Raw genomic sequence first — 20,027 nt, 5'->3', positions numbered from 1 at the left:
TGTGTGCACGCACATGTGTGTGCACATAGTAATGTTATCAGTGACTGCTTTCCTCTTCTAAATTGTCTGTATCTTCTACATTTTCACAACCAAGCTATTTTTAAGTTTTTTTTTTAAATTTATTTTGAGGAGGGGAGAGTGTGAGCAAGTTGGGGAGAGGGGACAGAGAATCCCAAGTAAGTTCTATGCTACCTGCGCAGAGCAGGACACAGGGATCGATTTTACGAACCACGAGAAAGATCTTTACCTGAGCCAAAACTAAGAGCCAGATGCTCAACTGACTGAGCCACCCAGACACCCTTACAACCAAGCTATTTTAATAATAAGGTAAAGAAGGACTGACATTCATCAGTGTTCATGCTGCTGATAAGAATAGGGTAGATATAATACAGACTATTTCCCTTTGTTAAAGCAAACATTAGTGCCCTGGGATTAACTTATTTTTCTAAATTATTTTCTCGGTGTTGCTACTTGCACTAAGTTACTCATACATTTAATTGAGTTTGGTAAAATGCTTTAAATACAGATGAAAATTGCCTTCTGTGAACTCCATATGAATTTGTAGGATGGATGAATGTAGTCATATACTGAATCTCTTCCTTCTTTCTTTCTTTTATTTTTTAATAAACAGTTTAAATGAGTATAGACATAACTTTTAAAAAATGTATGTGCATCTATATTTACCTACTAATCTTTCTGAAACTTGAGCAGTAATAACTGATGTGATCTTGACTTCCACGTGATCTTGACTTCCACTATGTGTATAGGAAAAATAAATATTTGAAACAGTAAGGTATTTTCATTGGGATGTATAAGAGCAAGGTTATAGAAATGTTTAAATTTCCCATGAGTTGCCCTTACTTTGCACAGATTGTTGGCTAAATTGGCAAAAATTCTAAAGTCCAATTTTATCATATTTAAGCAAATCTGTTAAGGCAAATTAGTTGTTGCATATTGGATTCCTTTCTTCTTTCTTCCTTTTATTTTTTCATAAAAATACAGTTTAAATTAGATGAAAGTATCTTAGAGTCCTAAATAAGATCAAATTAAATTAGGAAATTTTTATGGACCTGTACATTTAAGATCCTATCATTACCATCGTAAGGGTTCATGTTACATGGAAAATCACCAGGAATTTGGGTTTGTTCAGAGAACGCTAGAAGGGAGGACTTCATACTTATATTTTTATGTATTTAGTCATTAGAAATGAATCATTAATCATAGTAAAATCTAACGGGGAGTTTTTCAACTATGGTCGATATTTGTATGTGTATGTGTTTTATGTGTTATTCTGGAATCTCCAGTTATTTTGTATTTGCTCTAAATCTCCCCAGGCGAATCTATACTGGGAAGTAGTAATAAAATACGGCTGATCAATCCATTTGAACATTCAGTGGAAAGCAAAACTAACAGCAAACACAGAAAAAGTAAACTTCCAGGCATTGCACAACAGCTTTTGATTTCAATAATTCGATACACCTCTGACATCATGGTCCCTATACCTTCCTTGAATCCTTCTCAGTAATAGTCTATACAGCCACGCCCTACAGAAACACAAAGCTTGTCGTATGGAAAGATGCATACCCTTCAGCCAGAGATATTCTGTTAGTGAACACGAGCTCAAAGGGCCACGGTGTTAACTCCACAAACATTCCCAGAGGACCTCTAATGTAACAGGTGCTATTCTATAGGCTAGAAGAGAAGAAGAGGCATCGCCTCATCCCTTAAAGACCTAACAGCCTGCAGGGAAACGACACGGACACAAATAGTAGGACGTGTTAGAAACCATGTCAGGTGCATACATACGGTATTGCAAGTGAACATGGAATATTTAGAAATCAGTCGGCAGTCTTACAGTTGAGCATCTGAGTATTTGGTACATCTGTACAAAGCGCTCAGTCAACGTTAGCTATTCCCGTTTTCCATTTCTTAGGAGTTCTAACAAAATAAAAATATAACACTATGGCAAGGAATATCTAGAGAAATTTGATGAGAACTTTTACTGTTTATCAGTCCCCCTAGTTTTTCTCTGTTTATATCATCTCACCCTGTGATCCTAGCTTTCTTTGTACGATATTAGTCAAAGATTATCCCAAGATTGCTAAGTTTATTCAATTAGGAACAATTATGACCCCAGCCTCAATCATACCATTGTGAGGTCATGTTTAAAAATCACCCTAAGCCAAGACAGTCTTTCCTCAGTTGATGCACACATCTTGTCATTCCTCCCTGTAACCGCCCTTCGTTGTTATTGTTGTTACTGTTGTTGTGGTTTTCCCGAAATATCACATAAATTTAGCGAGAAGACTTCAAGGCTTTGCTTCAAGCAGTTGAATATAACTTTAAAAGTCATAATTAAATTAACATGCACTTGTTACTAAGGGCAAAAGGTATCTGAATGTCCAAGTCAAAAACTGCCAGGTACTCTTCTGTTAGTAAAACAGACATTCTTCGTCTGTAAACGTAAAACACTCCGAGCACTACCCACCGTCCCGATGAACGTGAATTAGCGCTTATCAGCAAGAGAAGGTTTTGGTGCTGACACAGCCTCCACCAACTTGCCTCCTCGCCCAGGCCTCACCTTCCCAGCAAGTGCCCGAGCACTCCGGGCAGCCAGGCGAGACCCTCACGAGTCTGAATCCGCACAGAACCCCGGGCACGCAACACCTACACGAGACAACAGAAGCGACGCGGGCCGGGGAAATCACGGCGGCCTCGCGGGGCTCACTCACCGGAGGAGATGTCTATCTGGCTCATCTTGGTCTGCGTGACGTTGATGCGAACACCCACTTTGCTTTCGGTCAGGTCGATCTCCACGTTGCCCAAATTATCCGCAAAGTGACTGAAAAGCAGGAGGCCGTTTGGGTTCCAGGTCCTGAACTGGAAACTGACGGAAAACAGGTCCTGGTCAGGCCGTCCCGGCACCTCCAGGTAACTGGTAGCGTTGAAAAACACAGGCACCGTGTAGGGCTCCACACACGAGAAACTCAAATTCCCCTGTAAGACACAAGGACGCGCTTTGAGAGGCGCGCAGGATTCAAACGAGCAGTCCGCGTCCAAAGGCAGACAGAGCGACAGGTGTAGAGAGGCCGCGACAGGTGTAGAGAGGCCGAAGCCGAGCCTGGGCCCGCGCGAGCTCTCCGACGCGGCAGCCAGCGCGGTGGGGATTCGGCAACCGGACACCCGGGCATCACTCCACCTGCAGGGTGTGCCTAGGGGCGGCCGGCGTCGAGAAGAGGGATCTAAGAAGGGCCGTCTTCCGTGGAACTGGCGGACGACAGCCGACGGGGCGGGAGGCGTGCCAGCGGGGTGGGCCTGAGTGCAGACGGCTGGACTCCGTGAACAAGGCAGGGGGCTGCCGCGCCCCTCCCCCGGTACCGATGAGGCACGAGCCAGGGAGGAGAGGCCGCTGCCGGCTTCTGGACGGCCTTTGTCCAGCGTCCCTTCACAGGTCAGCGGGGGCAGGGGAACTACGGCCATTCGGTTGCTATTTATTAACTGACATCAGGGGACAAAGATTCTTGGCTCTTATCCTTATACCTGATATATGTGAATTAATATTAACTGTGAGACATCAGCGTAATCGTGATTATTTCAGATTATTTTGTTATATTGTTATTGTGATATTAAATGTGCATAGATTATACTGAATTAGTGCTTCTGAAAATACTAATATGAACGTACAAAATGAAAAGAAACTTGATCATTAAAGCCTGCTCCTTTCCCCTCCCACTCCCTCTATTTTGTACAGAGAAATGTGACTTACCATTCAGATACACTACTAAACGTTACATTCAGTGTGTAAGTACCTTCCTATTAAAGGTCTGAAAACCTACACTTGCTTCCAACTTCTTTTATCCTGCCATAATATCCTGAGGAATATAATTTGATGCCATTTTCATCGGGCCCTTCAATCATTTATTTCACAACACAACACCACGGTGTCTACGTTTAGATGGATGGTTCTTCCATTTCAGCACATTAGCCATCACATCTAAGGCAGGCTGTCCCTCTGAATTAATATTCAAATTAAATCTGCAGCTTCACTTCACAGATGGTCATTTTTAAATGCTTGCTTTTACTGATGAAAAGAACTGCCTTCGCCTAATAATGGAGATGTTATAACTGACCACATACCTGGGTTGTGGAGATTGTCTCCCTGCAAAACTAAAGGTCCTTCCTGAGCAAAAATGCTGACTCTGGAGTCAATGTGTAATGAGGTGCCAGAGGAGGTCACCAGAAGACGTGACTGCCAGCTGACCCTAGAGCAGGACTGGGACAATTAGAGGCTCCCCACCTCCTCCCTCATCCTTGGAATGTTTGCTCTACTTGCCTCCTTAACTCCTGGAGGCCGCTCCAAAGACAGAGCCTTGAGACAGAGATGCGGGGTTGAGGCTATCTGAACTGGGTACTTGAGTGAAGTCAGTTGGGTCCTCCTGTCTCCATAAGTGAATCCAGTTAAGACCTCTACAAAACTTTTCAGACTTGGCAGGCAAGGCAGAGATCTACTCATCTCCTGGCTGCCCAAGACAAGCCTGGAAGTTCCCTTGCTTGTCTTGAAGCAAGTCCCTTGCTTGTCTATGAAACCGGCCACGTACCCGTGGGATGTGGTCTGCCTCTTTCTTCTGTCTCTCCCTGCCTCGGCATCCAAAGGCTGTTTTCAGATTACACCCAGGAAGCCCTCCAGGAGGTTGTGAACCAATATGAGGAAACGTGTTTGTGCGTGAAGACAGGGTGCAGGAGGAGTGTTGAGTCAATTTCACTGAAATACCAGCACTTGACATCTTTGAAAGCAAATTTCCTTCATAAATATTCCCTTTAGAGTTGCTTACAAAATATCCCACTTGTCTCTATTCTGCCTAAAATTTTAATATGTACACGTTTTTGTTTAGAAGCTTATTCCATGTGGGTTCATTCTATTTTAACAAATATAATTATAGATAATTTATATCTATCTTTATTAAATATCGTTGTTATTCACGTTAAAATAGCATTTGTAACTACAATATATTTTGCAGTTAAAGTTGCCGTGGGAATAAGTCTCCATAGGAAAATCCTTTATAGTTTGGGTGCCTAATGAATGCATCTCAGGACCCAATGGGAGGTTTGCGCAGAAATAACACTTTACCGCTTCCTAAAGGTGCAGATAATAGAAACAGTATTCTGATGATTTGGCTTCTGTACCTTTTTATCTTAAGCAACGATTTCTGGGAAAACAAAAGGACCCTGGTGCCATTTTATCCAAAGCTTAAAAAAGCATATATATTAATACTGCTCTAGGTAGGAAATAACACAATATAGGAGACTATGACCTCGGGGGTCACACGCTGTGAATCCACTCACATTCATTTCGGAAAGTTACTTTTCCAGGTAAAATCTCACATTTTTTTTTTTCATCTACAAAACGTGTATGACAACATCTTTACTCATACTGTAGTACTATTCTCAGATTACCATAAAAGTAACATTCCTAGCACAGTGCCTGCTGCCTATAAATGGAACTATTACTATTTTTCTCTATATTAATGTTTGATGAGATCATTTCAAATTTCAACTTTTTAGTCAGTATGTACTATTATTTTTAAGAAAAAATAATTTTAAAGAAAAATTTCACATGAATTATTTTATACCTTAATAATTTTTTTTATAACTGACCTGGGACTCCTGTTTATTCATTACAGGATTTCTTTTTGTCCAGTCATTTTGTAAAAAAAAAAAAAAAAAAAACCCTCAGCTCAAATGCAGGGCAACAGACCATCAGAGCTCTTCTGGGACATGAGGCAAGCATTCGTAACGTTATCTACTGTTAGTGGTTTCTCGAATGCGTGGGTCTCCGGAACCCCAGACTCTTCCAAATAATACTTGTAGATTGAAGTTAACTCCTGCTCTTGCAGAACAACAGGGGACACATACTATATTTTTCAGCTGGTATCTTTCAGTGATGCTAAGCAGTGTCATGGAGAAGCGGGTATGCTAGAGCATTCTTCGATTTTTGCTCTCCTCCTTTAAACAGTTAAATCTGGAAACAACTCCCAGAGGGAGCTGGAAGAAGATCCCTGTCAGGCGCTATGTCACAGCCTTCACTACCCAGTGGCAATCGATCCTTATTTAACTGCCTGATATTTAGTATGTTCGGGCTTTCACAAAAAGTGTATTTATTTACTGATCTGGATGCGTTATCTCTGGAAACATACAAGTGAGTACAATCAAGTTCCTGGATGTAACACTTTCTAAAATATTGAATTAAATCATAAACAAGAATTGGAAAGCCATATATGATCAGACATCTGGAGACATGATGCTGCCAGCGTAAGGGCTGCTGACCTGCCAGGACAAAGCACAACTGAGGTTCGCCTGTCCCTCTGAGGCAGGGAATCCAGAAACATGGTGTCAAAATCCTGTGCCCCATCTGAGTGAAACTAACCATCTATTTCACTCTAATCGACCTCAAAAACCATTACCTATTCTCAGAATATATCCACTCGTTACACATTTTTAGGCAACTCTCAAGTTACTTTTACACTGTTGAGCCCCACATCGGCATGACGACAAATGCTGTGTGACGCTGTTCGATACTCCACAGAAAACAAAACTGTGACGTTTCTCTACATCAGTATTTTGGAGTGAGCAATCTTACCACATTTGAGGGCTCTAGTTTCTTCCTTTTTGCAAGATCAGTTATGTTGATACCATTGTAATTAATGCTTTCCATGCAGCCTTTGAAGTTCTTTCTACTGCTGGAACTTGGCTTCCCAGAGAAGGGTATGCCTCCGAAGGTTATCTTTGAGAAAAGAAAATTATAAAAGTTCACACTGTGTTTGACTTAAACAGGTAACATTCACAATAAATTAGACAAAACTGTTAATACAGCCACGGTCAATTATCTTACCTCTCCCAGAATATACAGACATTTTTTCTTCCTCCAGAATCCGTTGCATATTAAATTATGTTGTTATGGAAGTCCATAACAGTATCATTAATTCTGGCAATTAGATTATGATTTTAATAAGTAAATAGTAATAATCTTTTCCAATGTAGCCACTCAAAAGGCATTTTATAAATTTTCCTGAAATGTTTCAAAAGATTTTATTGAGGACGCTTCTTTTATTAATATTAAAAACATATTTTTATGTTTATCATTCAAAGATATACTAATCAATGCTTCTAGTCATCATGAGATACCCAGTATGAATATAATACTACCCTGAAAAAACCGCAGCCCAAAGGAAGAAATATTGTATTTATCCTATGTAGACTTAATTTTACTCTAAAAAACCATTGAGTCAAATATTCACTAGACTTATTCGAATACCGAAAATGGTTCAAAAAGTCTTGTTACTACATTAAGAACATATTAGGACGTGGGGGCTATGATGTGAGCACTGAGGCTGAGAGATATTATACGTCTTCTGAATCCTAGGGAATAAGCTGGACACCCCTTACCGTGATTCTCTGGCTGCTAACTATCACCTATAAAAAGAGAGTACGTATTTTTCCATGTATCTTTGGCCAAATTACAGCAGTATAGTATCAACTTCCTATAATGTAAAATTATACTTAATATATGTATTGCCATAATGACATTTACTGCTAATAGTGAATTAGTAGTAAATAAATTTAAATACTAACCAGAGCTGCAGTACCAAGATATATAACCCAGATGTTATTTCTCTTTTAATTATTATTCAACGGTACCATTATTAACTTTTCCTATAAAGCTTTGAAAATGAAAGCAGTTGTTAAATATTTTTGAACGTCAAGACTTTGTATTTGAAACATAAGAAACAGACCTTTGTGTTCTAGGAGGCCATTAGCAAATTATGGTCTTTTATTTAGTGTCACGGCATTTTAGAGGCTTAGTTTTAGGGGAAAAAAGCACAAATTAATGATAGTTTATGAGACAATATAAAAAAACAAAGGACCTCACTGAAAATAAAATTTGGTAATAATGGCTAGTTGAAAATGTATCATTTACCACAGAGTTTATATATGAAAGAAGAAGGGGAGATTGAGAATAAATATATAGAAAGGATTAGGAAATGACAAAAGGAAAATTATACTGTAAACTAAAACAGTAGAATTACTAGGAAAATATTTTCAAGTGGCACTAAACTGAACTTATTAGGTCCTAACTAAGTATATCTAATACCAAAGGTAAGAATTATTGATAATTACGTGGAGTGTTATAATTTCCATCTACAGTTTATTTTACCAGTTCTTTCCCAGTTGAGAGAATAAAATTTTCTATGCTTAATGACATGCATCGCATTTTTTAATACTTTTTTTTAAGTTTATTTATTTTTGAGAGAGCGAGTACAAGTGGGGGAGGGGCAGAGAGAGAGGGAGAGAGGATCCCAAGCAGGCACGGCTCTGACAGCGGGACTTGATCTCACGAATCATAACCTCAGCTGAATTCAAGAGTCAGACGTTCTACCGACCGAGCCACCCGGGTACCCCCTGCAGTGGCACATTTTGAACGTTATTACTAAATACTAGTTTCAACATACTGTCTCATTCTTTCTCCAGGTGTACGGTTTATTTATTTTGGAACTTTTTTGGAACTTTTTTCTTTGGGATGACGATTAAGCACTCCTCTGGTTTCCCTGCTTTCAGCAACCCTCAGCACATGTCCTACCTCATCATCAGAGGTGCCCTAGGGAAGCAACAGAGGCTCAATTTACCAGATTTCCTCACAACTAGGAGACGTGGGTTCAAATCCCAATTCCTAGTACAACTAATCATGTGATATTAGATTGTCACTTCTTCTGATTATGCATTCTCATCAGTAAAATGAAGTGCCTTAAGTGCCTGATATTGTAATTATTCAGATAGCCAAAAAAACCCATCATTGCAGTTGCTAGATAATCATATATTCATATAACTCACGATTGGCTTACTGATGATGTCACCATTCAGTAACAACCCTGACTCCAAGGAAATAGCCACATTCACCATTTTGTTAGTTGCCAAGAGTTTGCACAGCACGGCAGAGACTGCTAGATAGCTCCGAGTGTCCTTTCTCACACCTTCTTTAGGGAAATGCAAACGTGCTTCAGCGTGCACAGAGCTCTCCAGCCAACCTATGGCATTCACCAACCTCCGTGAAGCAAGGTTTGGTCTTGTGAGAATAAAGTAGGACCTTGTGTGAGTCTAAGAACTATAAATGAAAGGGGAGGCGAGCACAGCCTTCTCCACTCTTCCTTCCCACTAGGAATGCAAGATGGAAGGTGAAGAGCCATGGTGGGATGACTTGCAATGGGGGTGGAGGAGCGGCAGGGTAAAAGCAGACTGGGGTCTTGATGACCACGACGCTGCCGTGTGAGCCCAGGGCTACCTGCCCACATCACCTTCTATATGGAGGCATCTGTCACATAACCGACACGTGGGGTGGTTCCTATTGCTTCCTACGCTTCTTCAAGTGCTATGACAAAGGAGTTTTACTTTCACTTCCCAAAAGGGGACTATGATTTGTCCACTGTCACACACCAGTAAGAAGCAAAAAGGGACACAAACCCAGGCCTTTGGGTCCAGTTTGTGCCGCGCAGTTGATTCTCTACGAAATCCTAGCTGGTTTCTCTCTCAAATCCTAGCCTAGCTCTCCAGCTATCAAGGGGCATGCATTCCTCTACTTCCCAAGCAGAACTGTACTGCAAAGGCAATGGCATAACAGGCACAGTGGGTGCATCCTGGAATTTAGCTGAGGAAAAGAGAGAAGCCAGGCCAAACATCAGTGTGTGGTCCTGCCCTTTGGCCGAGATGAAGGATGTGCATGTGTTTACCTTTGTACTTTCTCAGGGCAGCACGGGGCTAGCAGTTTGCCTGCAAATGGTGATTGGCTCACTCTTCAGTGTAACTAGGCTCCAGGAGGTGAGTAAGGCGAACTCTTAAACCATCCTCCACAAGACAATGCCCACACTGAGTCACCTCAAAGAAGCAAACGTGTTTTCTACTGTTTCTTTCATGATGTACATCTCTGGGAATGGCTATAGGTATTAATTTACCCCTATAGTGTGCTGAATCCTACTCATGCTGGCTCATGAAAACAGATTGTTAAACAGAGCCACTGTTAAAAACTAAATTATATAGATTTAAATTAAATTACGATAAACAAAACATAACCACTCAGAACGCATCTCTATATTTTTTTATTATGTATGTTCTTGAGATGATTTGTATTTAGTCTATATGATGGGATTACTCTATCATGGTGTAGTAAAATAAATATATTTGGTCTTTGTTCCCAGTTCCTGGCACAGAGCTCCTAAAACCCTTGGAATTTCCTGAGTAATAGGAATGACTTCAATTATTCATAACAAGCCCCACTTGGGGTCTGAGTCTAGTTACTGTATGGATGAGTCAAAGAAATATGTGCAAAAACACTGAGAGACTGACTCAATTCAACTGACTCCTGATTCTTTATCAATAAATTAACATTTTTCCTAGTGTCTCTAACAATGTCTCAGGCATTGTCGTCTACAGCTGAAGTTCTCAAACATGGTGTGTATAATTGATGGGCCTCAACGTGTCCAGGAAAGTGCTGACCCTCTATGCAAGGTCTTGTGTGTGCATGAATATTCATAGATTTCACCACAAACTCATAGAGTGTATGACCCCAAATTTTTAATTCTGTTTTTTGAAAATTGGAATTGTGTTTGCCCACTGCTAATGTTCCAGGATCTCTAATCTCTTGTATGATACTTCAGAGTTTATTAATGGAGGATGAATAATTCATCTTTAGGTTCTCTCATACAGGGAGAGATAAGCTACCTAAGCCAAGAAATACACTAATTTAGAAAAAAAGAGAAACTTCTGGGATTTTAACATTCTTTCCCTTGCAATAATCATTTTGCTTTAAGGAGATTTTTGGGGAAATGGATACAATTATTTTCTGATAACCTTAAACTTATTTTAATGTTAATAAAGTCTCAATATCAAGGTTTATGTAGCATAATCTATTTTAAATTCCTACATAGGAATGTATATAATAGATTCATCTTGGAGACAATTTAGAAACTATTTAAATATTTAAAGAAAATATAGAGGCACCTGGGTGGCTCAGTCAGTTGAGCGTCTGACTTCGGCTCAGGTCGTGATCTCACAGTTCATGGGCTCGAGCCCCCTGTCGACTCTGTACTAACAGCTCAGAGCCTGGACCTGCTTCGGATTCTGTGTCTCCCTCTCTCTCTGCCCCTGCCCTGCTTGTGCTCTGTCTCCCTCTCTCTGTCTCCCTCTCTCTCAAAAATAAACATTAACGAAAAAAACGAAAAGAAAATATAAAACACAGGTGTAAATCCTAACTTTTTCAATTATCTTATGGTAAGCCTACTACACATTTTTAAAAATCTCTGTGTGTGTATATGTGTGTGTGTGTGTGTGTGTGTGTGTACACAATTTCAAAACTGGGAGTGAGGCATACTGAGCACAGAAACCCCAAAGGGTCACAGCTACCATACACTTGATATTTTTATTTTTTTTTAAGTTTTTAACTTTATTTTGAGAGAGGGAGAGCATGTACACACACAGGCTGAGTAGAAAAGGGCTACAGAGAGAGGGAGAGAGAAAATTCCAAGCAGGCTCCTGCTGTCAGCGCAGAGATCGACGCGGGGTTCTGTCTCATGAACCGTGAGATGGTGACCTGAACCAAAACCAAGAGTCAGATGCTTAACTGTCTCAGCCACCCAGGCGCCCCTACACTTTATATTTTTAAAGAAGACACAGTGATATTTGACATGTTCTGGGCATTATGTGAAACGCTAGCTTGAACTACTTCACCGTTCCAACCTCCTACTACACTGCTTTTGATGATTTCCTGTCTTTGTGAACATGAGTTTTTGGCTGTTTCTCTGATAAAAACAGTGTCACATGAAGGTAAAAGTGGGACAGAAGACGAGAATGGCAGTCAAATCTGATTCCAAAATCTGAGGAGCTAGACAGCACAGGAACACTCCGCCCATCGGCAAGTAACCATTGTTCTTTCTTTCATACGAATGTACATTTTTTCTTTTATTTTAGCTGCATTTTGTTCAAAGGGCTCCTGAGTTGTTAGGCTATAAACATATATTAAGTTGTTTGGCTCAAACTATTACAGAATAGTCTAGGATTGTGTGGAAAAATTAATAACACACTGAGGGTTTTGCGAAGTAAGAAAGTTTGGAAACCTCTTGCTGAATAATATTTCATCCTATTTGTTTTACTGCTACTCTCTTTTTTTCATTGTCATCCTTTTTCTTGTAGAAAATGTAACACTGTTGTGAATATTGTCTAGAACTCTTATCTCTATATGTGATTAACATTTTGTGTGGACATTTTAAGGTTGAACTGCTCTCCAAATAATTTATTAAAAAACCTGAAATGCCAACCTGTATAATATGGGACTATATAGTTTGTCGATATGATCAACAATTTTTTTTAATCGTTGGTCATTTAGGGAGTAAAATACGTCCTCTTATTTATGAACAACTTCTTAAAATATTCTATATTTACTTTATTTCTTATATGATAATTATATCTGAGAAAATAGAACCTGACTGAGGAAATATCTACAGTCATGAATTCATAAATGACGTAATATAAATCAGAACTTGGAATTTCTCAGTCAATATTTTGTAATAAATATTAGGCAGCCCTGCGTTTATAATATGATGTCCATCCACCCTCAAGAAGAATGGGTGATTTATAGCATAATTAACTAACAATGGACAGATTACATCTTCTATTTGATTCTGGACTTACTGAATTGCCCTGATGACAGGACAGATGGTCCGTTCCCTTCAAATGATTACGTTGATACCAAGATTTTTAAAACACTTCAAATACAATTAAAAACTAGAAATTCAGAAACGAATAAAATGACAGCGTGAATAGACTGGGCCCTGAAGTTGAACGATGAGACTCCCCCGGAGTCGAAAGCGGGTGGCGTTGGCGGCTACGTGCCTGACGGTCTCCTGGCAGAGCCGTGGGGGACGGCGGCAGCCCCCGGGGCCCTCCCGCCACGGCCACGTGCTGGCGCTCACCTCGTAGTCCAGGTCCAGGTAGTCGAACTCTCCGTTGGTGCGGAAGTGCTGCACGCCCCTGTCCAGGGTGAGGTTGATGCTCCGGCCCTGGCGCTCGATGACCACAGAGTGCCAGTGGTGATCGTCCAGCAGACTTCCGGTCGTCACAGACGTGTGGCCGTAGATGGGGCCGAGCTGGTTGCTTCCTGAGTCGTGGGACGAACAGAAATGAGGCAGTGACACCACAGTGACCCTGGGGGGCAGCGGACTTTTCATTACAGCCATAGGCCGGCGTTGCCCTCAAAAGTCCCGTCTCCTGACACTGCCGTAGGGCCCAGCATGCATAACTACGCTTAAAAACAGTTGCATACTCAAAATAGATAAAAGTTATTAACAATGGGAAACATCTCCTTTAAGAAGAAAAAAAATGAGCTTTTTTCCCCACGGTGCCATGAATTCCGCTAGATCTGATGGGTTCCTTACAGAGTCCGTGCCCATGGCTCTGGAGCAAAGTGCCCGAGTTCTCACGCTGGCTCCGGCAGCGGCTCGCGCCATCATCCTGGGCGAGCTGGCCGCTTCCCTGCACATATGCTGCCTCACGTGTAAGATGGAGAAAAGAAGAGCAGCAGCTTTGCAAGGTTGCTATGACGATTAAAGTAATTAGTACACGCAAAGAACTCAACTTACTTCTTGGCAAAGAGTGAGCACTCGCTACACCATGTTACCTGTTAACCGTCTTGCACTGTTGCTGTTATTTTTATTATCGGTCAAGAAAACACAGCATGACGGTTTCCAGTTCCCACTGGCTCCAGAAGCGGTCATTTTAAGCACGGTGTAATATTTAATTGCACGGAAAATTAACTCGAGTTATATTTTAAAATAAAAACTTGCAAAAATGTATCTGTGGCGTTAATCTAGTTTATGGCAATAAGGCCATAAATGAGAGTGAAAGGGTGCAAGAATCCAAAATGTTTACTCAAGTCATCTCTGTTTACCGTTCACACGTTTTATACTACCTTCTATTTTGCCTAATCAAGTATTGCTTTCCGTGGTCAGGCAAAACTAAATGCTATAAAAATATATCATGATTTCAGAATAAATAGAATGACAGAAATAAGAGAAACACACAACTGATTAGAGCATCGAATTCGTTCTTTCTTTTTTTTTCTCACAGTTAGGATGCTAATGATGTCTCCACCTGACATTTTCTATAGTTTTCCTAGATCGGATTTTCTTTCCTTCTGGTGATGAAATGAAACGTGCCGGGATTGTGACCATGATTGTGTATGGACATGTGGCGGTGGGGCAGAGAGGGAGAAAGAAAAGCATGAACAAGTCTAAGTGAAAGGACACACTCAATTTTATTCCTTTAAATTACTTTAAATGGCTACAAGACTCAGCAGCAGCTAGATATGCCTGATATTTAGGTAATGGCATTCAAAAGGCACAGTGGACCTCTGAGTGAGTCCATTTCCTTGACTGTCATAAATTCCAGTCAGTCAATAAAATTGCAAGTAAACTGCTTTGCAGTGAAAAGGTAATGATCATTCTGTGAGGTCACAGGATCGGGTACTTGCTTCAGAACAGTAACATCACACCTATATAAAGCACATGGCTTTTAAAAGGCTTCTCTCTGTGTTTCACTTTAGAAAAAAAAAAAAAAGGAGAAAGGGTTGAAAAAATAAAGATCCTTAGATATAATTCAACTGCTCTGTGTGTGTGTGTGTGTGTGTGTGTGTGTGTGTGTGTGTGTATGCATATTTGTTCAAGTGCTTAGATTTTATTTTCTGTTATCAAACCTCTCCCCACCCATTTCTGCTTTTCGTCTTCTATTTAAACTTGTTTCAAAAATGATTTAGAGTGGGGCACCTGGGTGGCTCAGTCGGTTAAACAATCAATTCTTGGTTTCGGCTCAGGTCATGATCTCAAGGTTCGTGGGTTCAAGCCCCACATCAGGCTCCATGCTAACAGTGCAGAGCCTGCTTAGTATTCTCTTTCTCTCTGTCTCTCTCTGTCCTCCCCTGCTCATATTCTCTCTTGCTCTCTGTCTCTCAAAATAAATGAATAAACTTAAAAAAAAAAAGAAACTGTCCTTTTTAGTATAATACTGATTTTCAAAGTAATAAAATTTAGTATGTTTGGACCGCTCAGACTGATAAGCATGTGAAAGAGGCAGGATCTGTTTTCATGTTCTAATCTTTAGTTTTGTAGCTTTCTCCTGGGATGCATTTAACATGAGAATTTCAGCTATTAATATATTTTAGATGTAAATTTTTGTAGAATTCTGTTACTCTTTATAACAGAAGACTTTATGGAATTTGTATGATGCCCTTCAACAAGTTCTTACATAAATCCTGAATTTTTTAGCCAAACAAGAGGCTTAAAACGCTTAAAAACAACAAAAAAACCAAACCAAAGAGTAACTCACTCTAGTTCAACTCCTTTTCCAGGCAATATTTCATTTCTCTGATTCCTGATTCTCCGATTTCTAGTTGATTATGTTTGAAAAACTCGCTTCCACATTTCTTATCTTTTCTTAAACCTATGTCAATAAAACTACTGTCCTTTCTATTCCACGGAGAGAAAGGCAGCAGTAACTTCTATGGGGCGTCAGCCAATATTCACCTGCCTGTCTTCCTCTTCGTGACATCTTAGGTGAATCCGAAACAGCAGCCACATCTTTTCTCTTCCTGGTCTCTGACACCACTGTTTCCACCTGCCACGGTCCACTCCCCTCAGTCTCCATGTAACACCTTCTCTCAATCTCATACATGCAACCCCCTGTGTCTAACAGGCAACTGAAATGCACCATGTCCATTTTAGACCTCCTCTATTAGAAGAAACTCATGATCCTTTCTTAGAAGAAACTCTATAGAGAAAACAGAGTTGTCTCTACTTCTGAAAACGGCACTTACATCCATTAGGTGTCGAGGAATTCTCCTTTGCTAATTCTCTTTCTTTCTAATTACCAAGCAGGCTGAACTTACCGCTAAAACCATGTCCCAGCTAGACCTACTTCCCTGCATCTCTGCTGACGGCCACCTCCGCAAGCCAGGGCCATCGCTCACTTGCATGATGCGGAAGTCTGGCTTTGCCTCTCGTGCAAACGCAAGCATTTTATTTTACAGAAGATTCAGCAAAACTTTTAAAAATAAGATCATGAGGCCACATGGTTTAAAGCCTACCTATAGTTTCTCTTCCTTAAAGAATAATATCTAAAACCTTTACCATGCCGTACAGCATCTTAATAGGATTTGAACAATCCCCAACTTCCAGATTTTGTCTTCTCTCCCACTGACTCATTTCATCCACCCCCACCAGCCTCCTTCCTGTTCCCCGAGCAGGCCAGATTTTCATCAGTAGGGATTGCTACCTTGGACTGCTTTTTCTCCTCAACATTCTCATGGCTAGTTTTAGTCATAACTGAGATCTCAGCTTGAGTATCTTCCCGGGAAGGATATTCCTCAATACTTATTCCAATGTTGACCGTTCTTGCCTCTAGTATCCTTTATCATCTTAGCCTATTTAATGGAACTGATACTACTTATCATTATTTGAAGTCATTGCTTTTGATCCAGTTGGTTTAAAATAATAATAGATAAGATATCGTCTGACTCCTCCACTAGGTCATACATTTCGTGAACTCAAGAACCTTCTCTATTTGCTCACCACCATATCTCAGATATTAGTACAGTACCTTGCTTAGGCCAAGAATGTAATAATTATTTTTTAATGAATAAGTATATGTGAATTAAAATGGATTAACCCACTATGGATTAAAAATAAACTGAAAACATAATAGGAACTGCTTTTTTTTAATTTACGTTTTAAGGATTAAGGAACATTAACCTTTTACTAATGGGAATACTAATAAAAGGAAAGAATGGGGCCAAAAGTCAGAACATACCTAGGTTTAAGCTGAAGACCAGCTTGGCTTTTTTCAGTTCCAGGGTAATGTAATCCCCTTGCTGTCCTTCTCCATGCAAGATCACCCCTTCACTTTCAGAGGTTTTAAATTTCAAGGCGATGACATCTTTAAGTGTTTTCATCTTCTTGTTTCTGAATCTATATGGTAACACAACGTGGCCATCAAAGTTGATAACATCAGCCCCTAAAAGAAGAAACAAGTAACATTTTATTTCAATTCTTATATGTCGCTACCCACTGCAAAATACACCCACTTCCAATGGATGTCTGCACAGAATAAATGAGAAAGAAGTGTTTTTTCCTGAAAAATCTAGAGTCCTTGTTCTTGTTCTACTTCTTCTTTTGGCTTATGTGTTCTGAAATAAATTTTAGGGAAGGTATTCATAAAAAATGATCAAAGGGACCTTTAGTAGCATAAAATCTTCCTTCAATTATAATACTAACAACATAAATTCCATTAATTATTTATATGCTTCAAATATTAACTTGGGAGTCTGGAGTTTACTGGAAAAAAGTAATTTTTTAAAAATCTTTGACATATTATGAGATTTTAATATTATCTTTCTTAAATGGGGCTACTCATGGTTTTTAAATATACACTTCACTCACAAATTTATTTTTTGATATAAGAATAAAGGATCCTGGAATGCAGGGTTTGAGGGTGTACTCATTTTTCTAACGGTTTATATTCAACTCCATTTTCAGTAGCCTTTATGGTAGTACCCAGAGTTTATAGCTAATTGAACTTTAAGAAGCTTCTTACTATTTGCTCTTGGACCTCACATCTGCCTGAAATTTCTTGTTAGCTGCATGTCTTTGGAAGAGAGAGACAGACTGCCCATGTTTTTTGCTACCATGAGCAAAGACATCCTTACCCATATATGTGTTAGAAGAACAAATATCTAGCCTCATCTCTGACTAGAGTAACTCTAATTTGAGTTTAGAGAATTTTATTGAAGACATAAAATTATATAAACTTTTTGGAAGCATGAACAATTTTGTCACCATCCTTAGAAACAGGTGATGGGGGGGAGTGGATTAGTTTCATAATTGCTACTTACTCACACCAGAAAGAAAAATGAAATGTATCTTACTTATTATGCACTATTGGTTAGTAAATTCCCAATCCATGGGATGGCTCAAAGATGAACTGTAATTATTCATATCAAGTTTTGAGTACAAACAGAAGCTTAGTTATAATTAGACCTCTGTCATTAAAAATATTTGTAAAAACCCTTTCCTTTCAGCTTTTACTTTTAAATAATAGAAAACCTAGTCATGGGGCACCTGGGTGGCTCAGTCTATTAAGCGTCTGACTTTAGCTAAGGTCATGATCTCACAGTTCGTGGGTTCGAGTCCCACTTCGGGCTCTGCGCTGACAGCTCAGAGCCTGGAGCCTGCTTTGGATTCTAAGTCTCCCTCTCTGCCCCTCCCCCAGAGACAGCTCGTGCTCTCTCTCTCTCTCTCAGAAATGAATAAACATCAAAAACAAATTTAAAAAATAAAACAAAACCTAGTCAAACTAGATAGCTTTAATTACTTTAGAATTACAAGCCTGAATGAAGCCCGCCTCTCAGTTTGGGGCAAGGTCTTGCTAAAGAATTCCAGAGTGACATTGGAGAAAAATAATAACAAGTCTAAAGTCTCCTGGAGAAATGTTTTCTCATCTCCTGCCCTAGTTCTCTGGCACTTGTTTGCTTCAGTTGCCACAGGGAATACTTTAAGCGGGCCACCCCATGGTAGCTTCGGTGCTGGGACAGAATGTAGTCACCATGGCCACATCCACTTTGTGCATCACTTGCCATTACAAGTTTTGCTCCTATTTAGTTCTTATTTAATTAGAGAATTGTTGCATTCTACAAAGTTCAGAAAGAAAAATATAACTTTGCACTTTAAATTTTCATCCATATAGTCAATTCTTTACCGTCCATAGAAAGACCTTCTTAATCAACAGAATTCTGTTCTCGAAGGCTGTAAATCACAGAGGTTTATTTTACTATGGGGGAAAAACCAACCATTAAATTTAGGCTTCTGCTAACACTGCAAAGCCAATTAGACTTTAGCTTAATCATCTATACTGTCACAGCTGAATTCCAACTGCAATATCTTTATCATCTGTGATGAGAGGTAAGAGAGAAAAAAAAAAGTGGAATATGATTATAAAATCCCAGGTTGAATTTATAATCCAGCAGTCAGTAGAAATTACTTTTTGTCTTGAAAAGTGCATAAACGAAAAGTCAGGAGGAGGGAGTAAATTCTGAACTCCAGAAAGTAATTTTGCAGTCAATTTCATGTCAGTGACAGTTGAATAATAGACACATCATTGTTTTATACACCTTCAATATATATTAATTGACATAAAATATTCCCCATTCATCTCTCAGGAAGGAAATGTTCCCTGAGCTTAGATAGAAGAAAGAATTCACCCCTCCCCTATCTTCTTCTAAATCAAAATCTACAATCAGTTCCAGGCACAGAATAGCACAAATGTCGGTGCCTCTCGTCCTCACTTTTAGGACAATGGAAAAAGTGAGAAGAAGGATGGGCATGGTTGATCTCTTCACGCAGCCCTAGAATATTAAGAAACACATAAAGGAACCCTATTCATGTGGACCAACACTCATCTGACAAATGGTAAGTGGTCAATGGTCATTCGAGAAACTGATAAAATGCTCTGCAAGCCAGCACTCTTGCATTATGAAACCAAAGCTGTTCTCCTATGACTAAGTTAAAGCTTGCATATCAGTATGTGGACGTGAGCTTAGAGTGGTCTTTGAAATTACAAAATTCCTCTAAATAATCTGTGATATAAAATTCTTACAGAAAAACATACTGTACACTCTGAAGAGAGTCTGGGATATTATAAAAACTATCAGAATTTAATTCTATTTCCTACCAAAATATATTTAAATTTCATTTGACATCTAATACTATGTTGTGCTTATTTTGGGACAAGCCACCTTCCCCCCCACCCCTATTACCCTGATTGCTTACCACTCCCTAGAATTAAGTTTTCTATGCAGTGATTAAATATGTATGGCTGAACTGTTTAAGCAATCTGAACAACAACAATGGCTAGTCAAAGACTGAATGCAAAATCACAGTGCT

The 20,027-nt window shown here is 39.6% G+C and overlaps 1 protein-coding gene across 1 annotated transcript in view; it reads right to left on the bottom strand.

The window, feature by feature from the left end:
- The window catches only part of CNTNAP2 (contactin associated protein 2), a 1,378,773-nt gene that overhangs the window by 1,053,543 nt on the left and 305,203 nt on the right, over positions 1 to 20,027 (bottom strand). The window contains exons 5-8 of the mRNA XM_047095265.1: positions 16,900 to 17,103; positions 13,014 to 13,198; positions 6,638 to 6,781; positions 2,733 to 2,997 (exon numbers count right to left, since the gene is read on the bottom strand). Of these exons, the coding sequence (XP_046951221.1) occupies positions 2,733 to 2,997; positions 6,638 to 6,781; positions 13,014 to 13,198; positions 16,900 to 17,103 (798 nt within the window). The remainder of the gene's footprint in view (positions 1 to 2,732; positions 2,998 to 6,637; positions 6,782 to 13,013; positions 13,199 to 16,899; positions 17,104 to 20,027) is intronic.

The sequence above is a fragment of the Lynx rufus genome, unplaced genomic scaffold (genome assembly GCF_022079265.1).
Source record: "Lynx rufus isolate CCGP_SWC_20201006 ecotype Redwood Valley unplaced genomic scaffold, mLynRuf1.p SCAF_4, whole genome shotgun sequence".
In the NCBI taxonomy this organism is placed as follows: Eukaryota; Metazoa; Chordata; class Mammalia; order Carnivora; family Felidae; genus Lynx; species Lynx rufus.
Note: the sequence above shows the minus strand (reverse complement) of the source record. Positions and strands in the feature narration are given on the sequence as shown.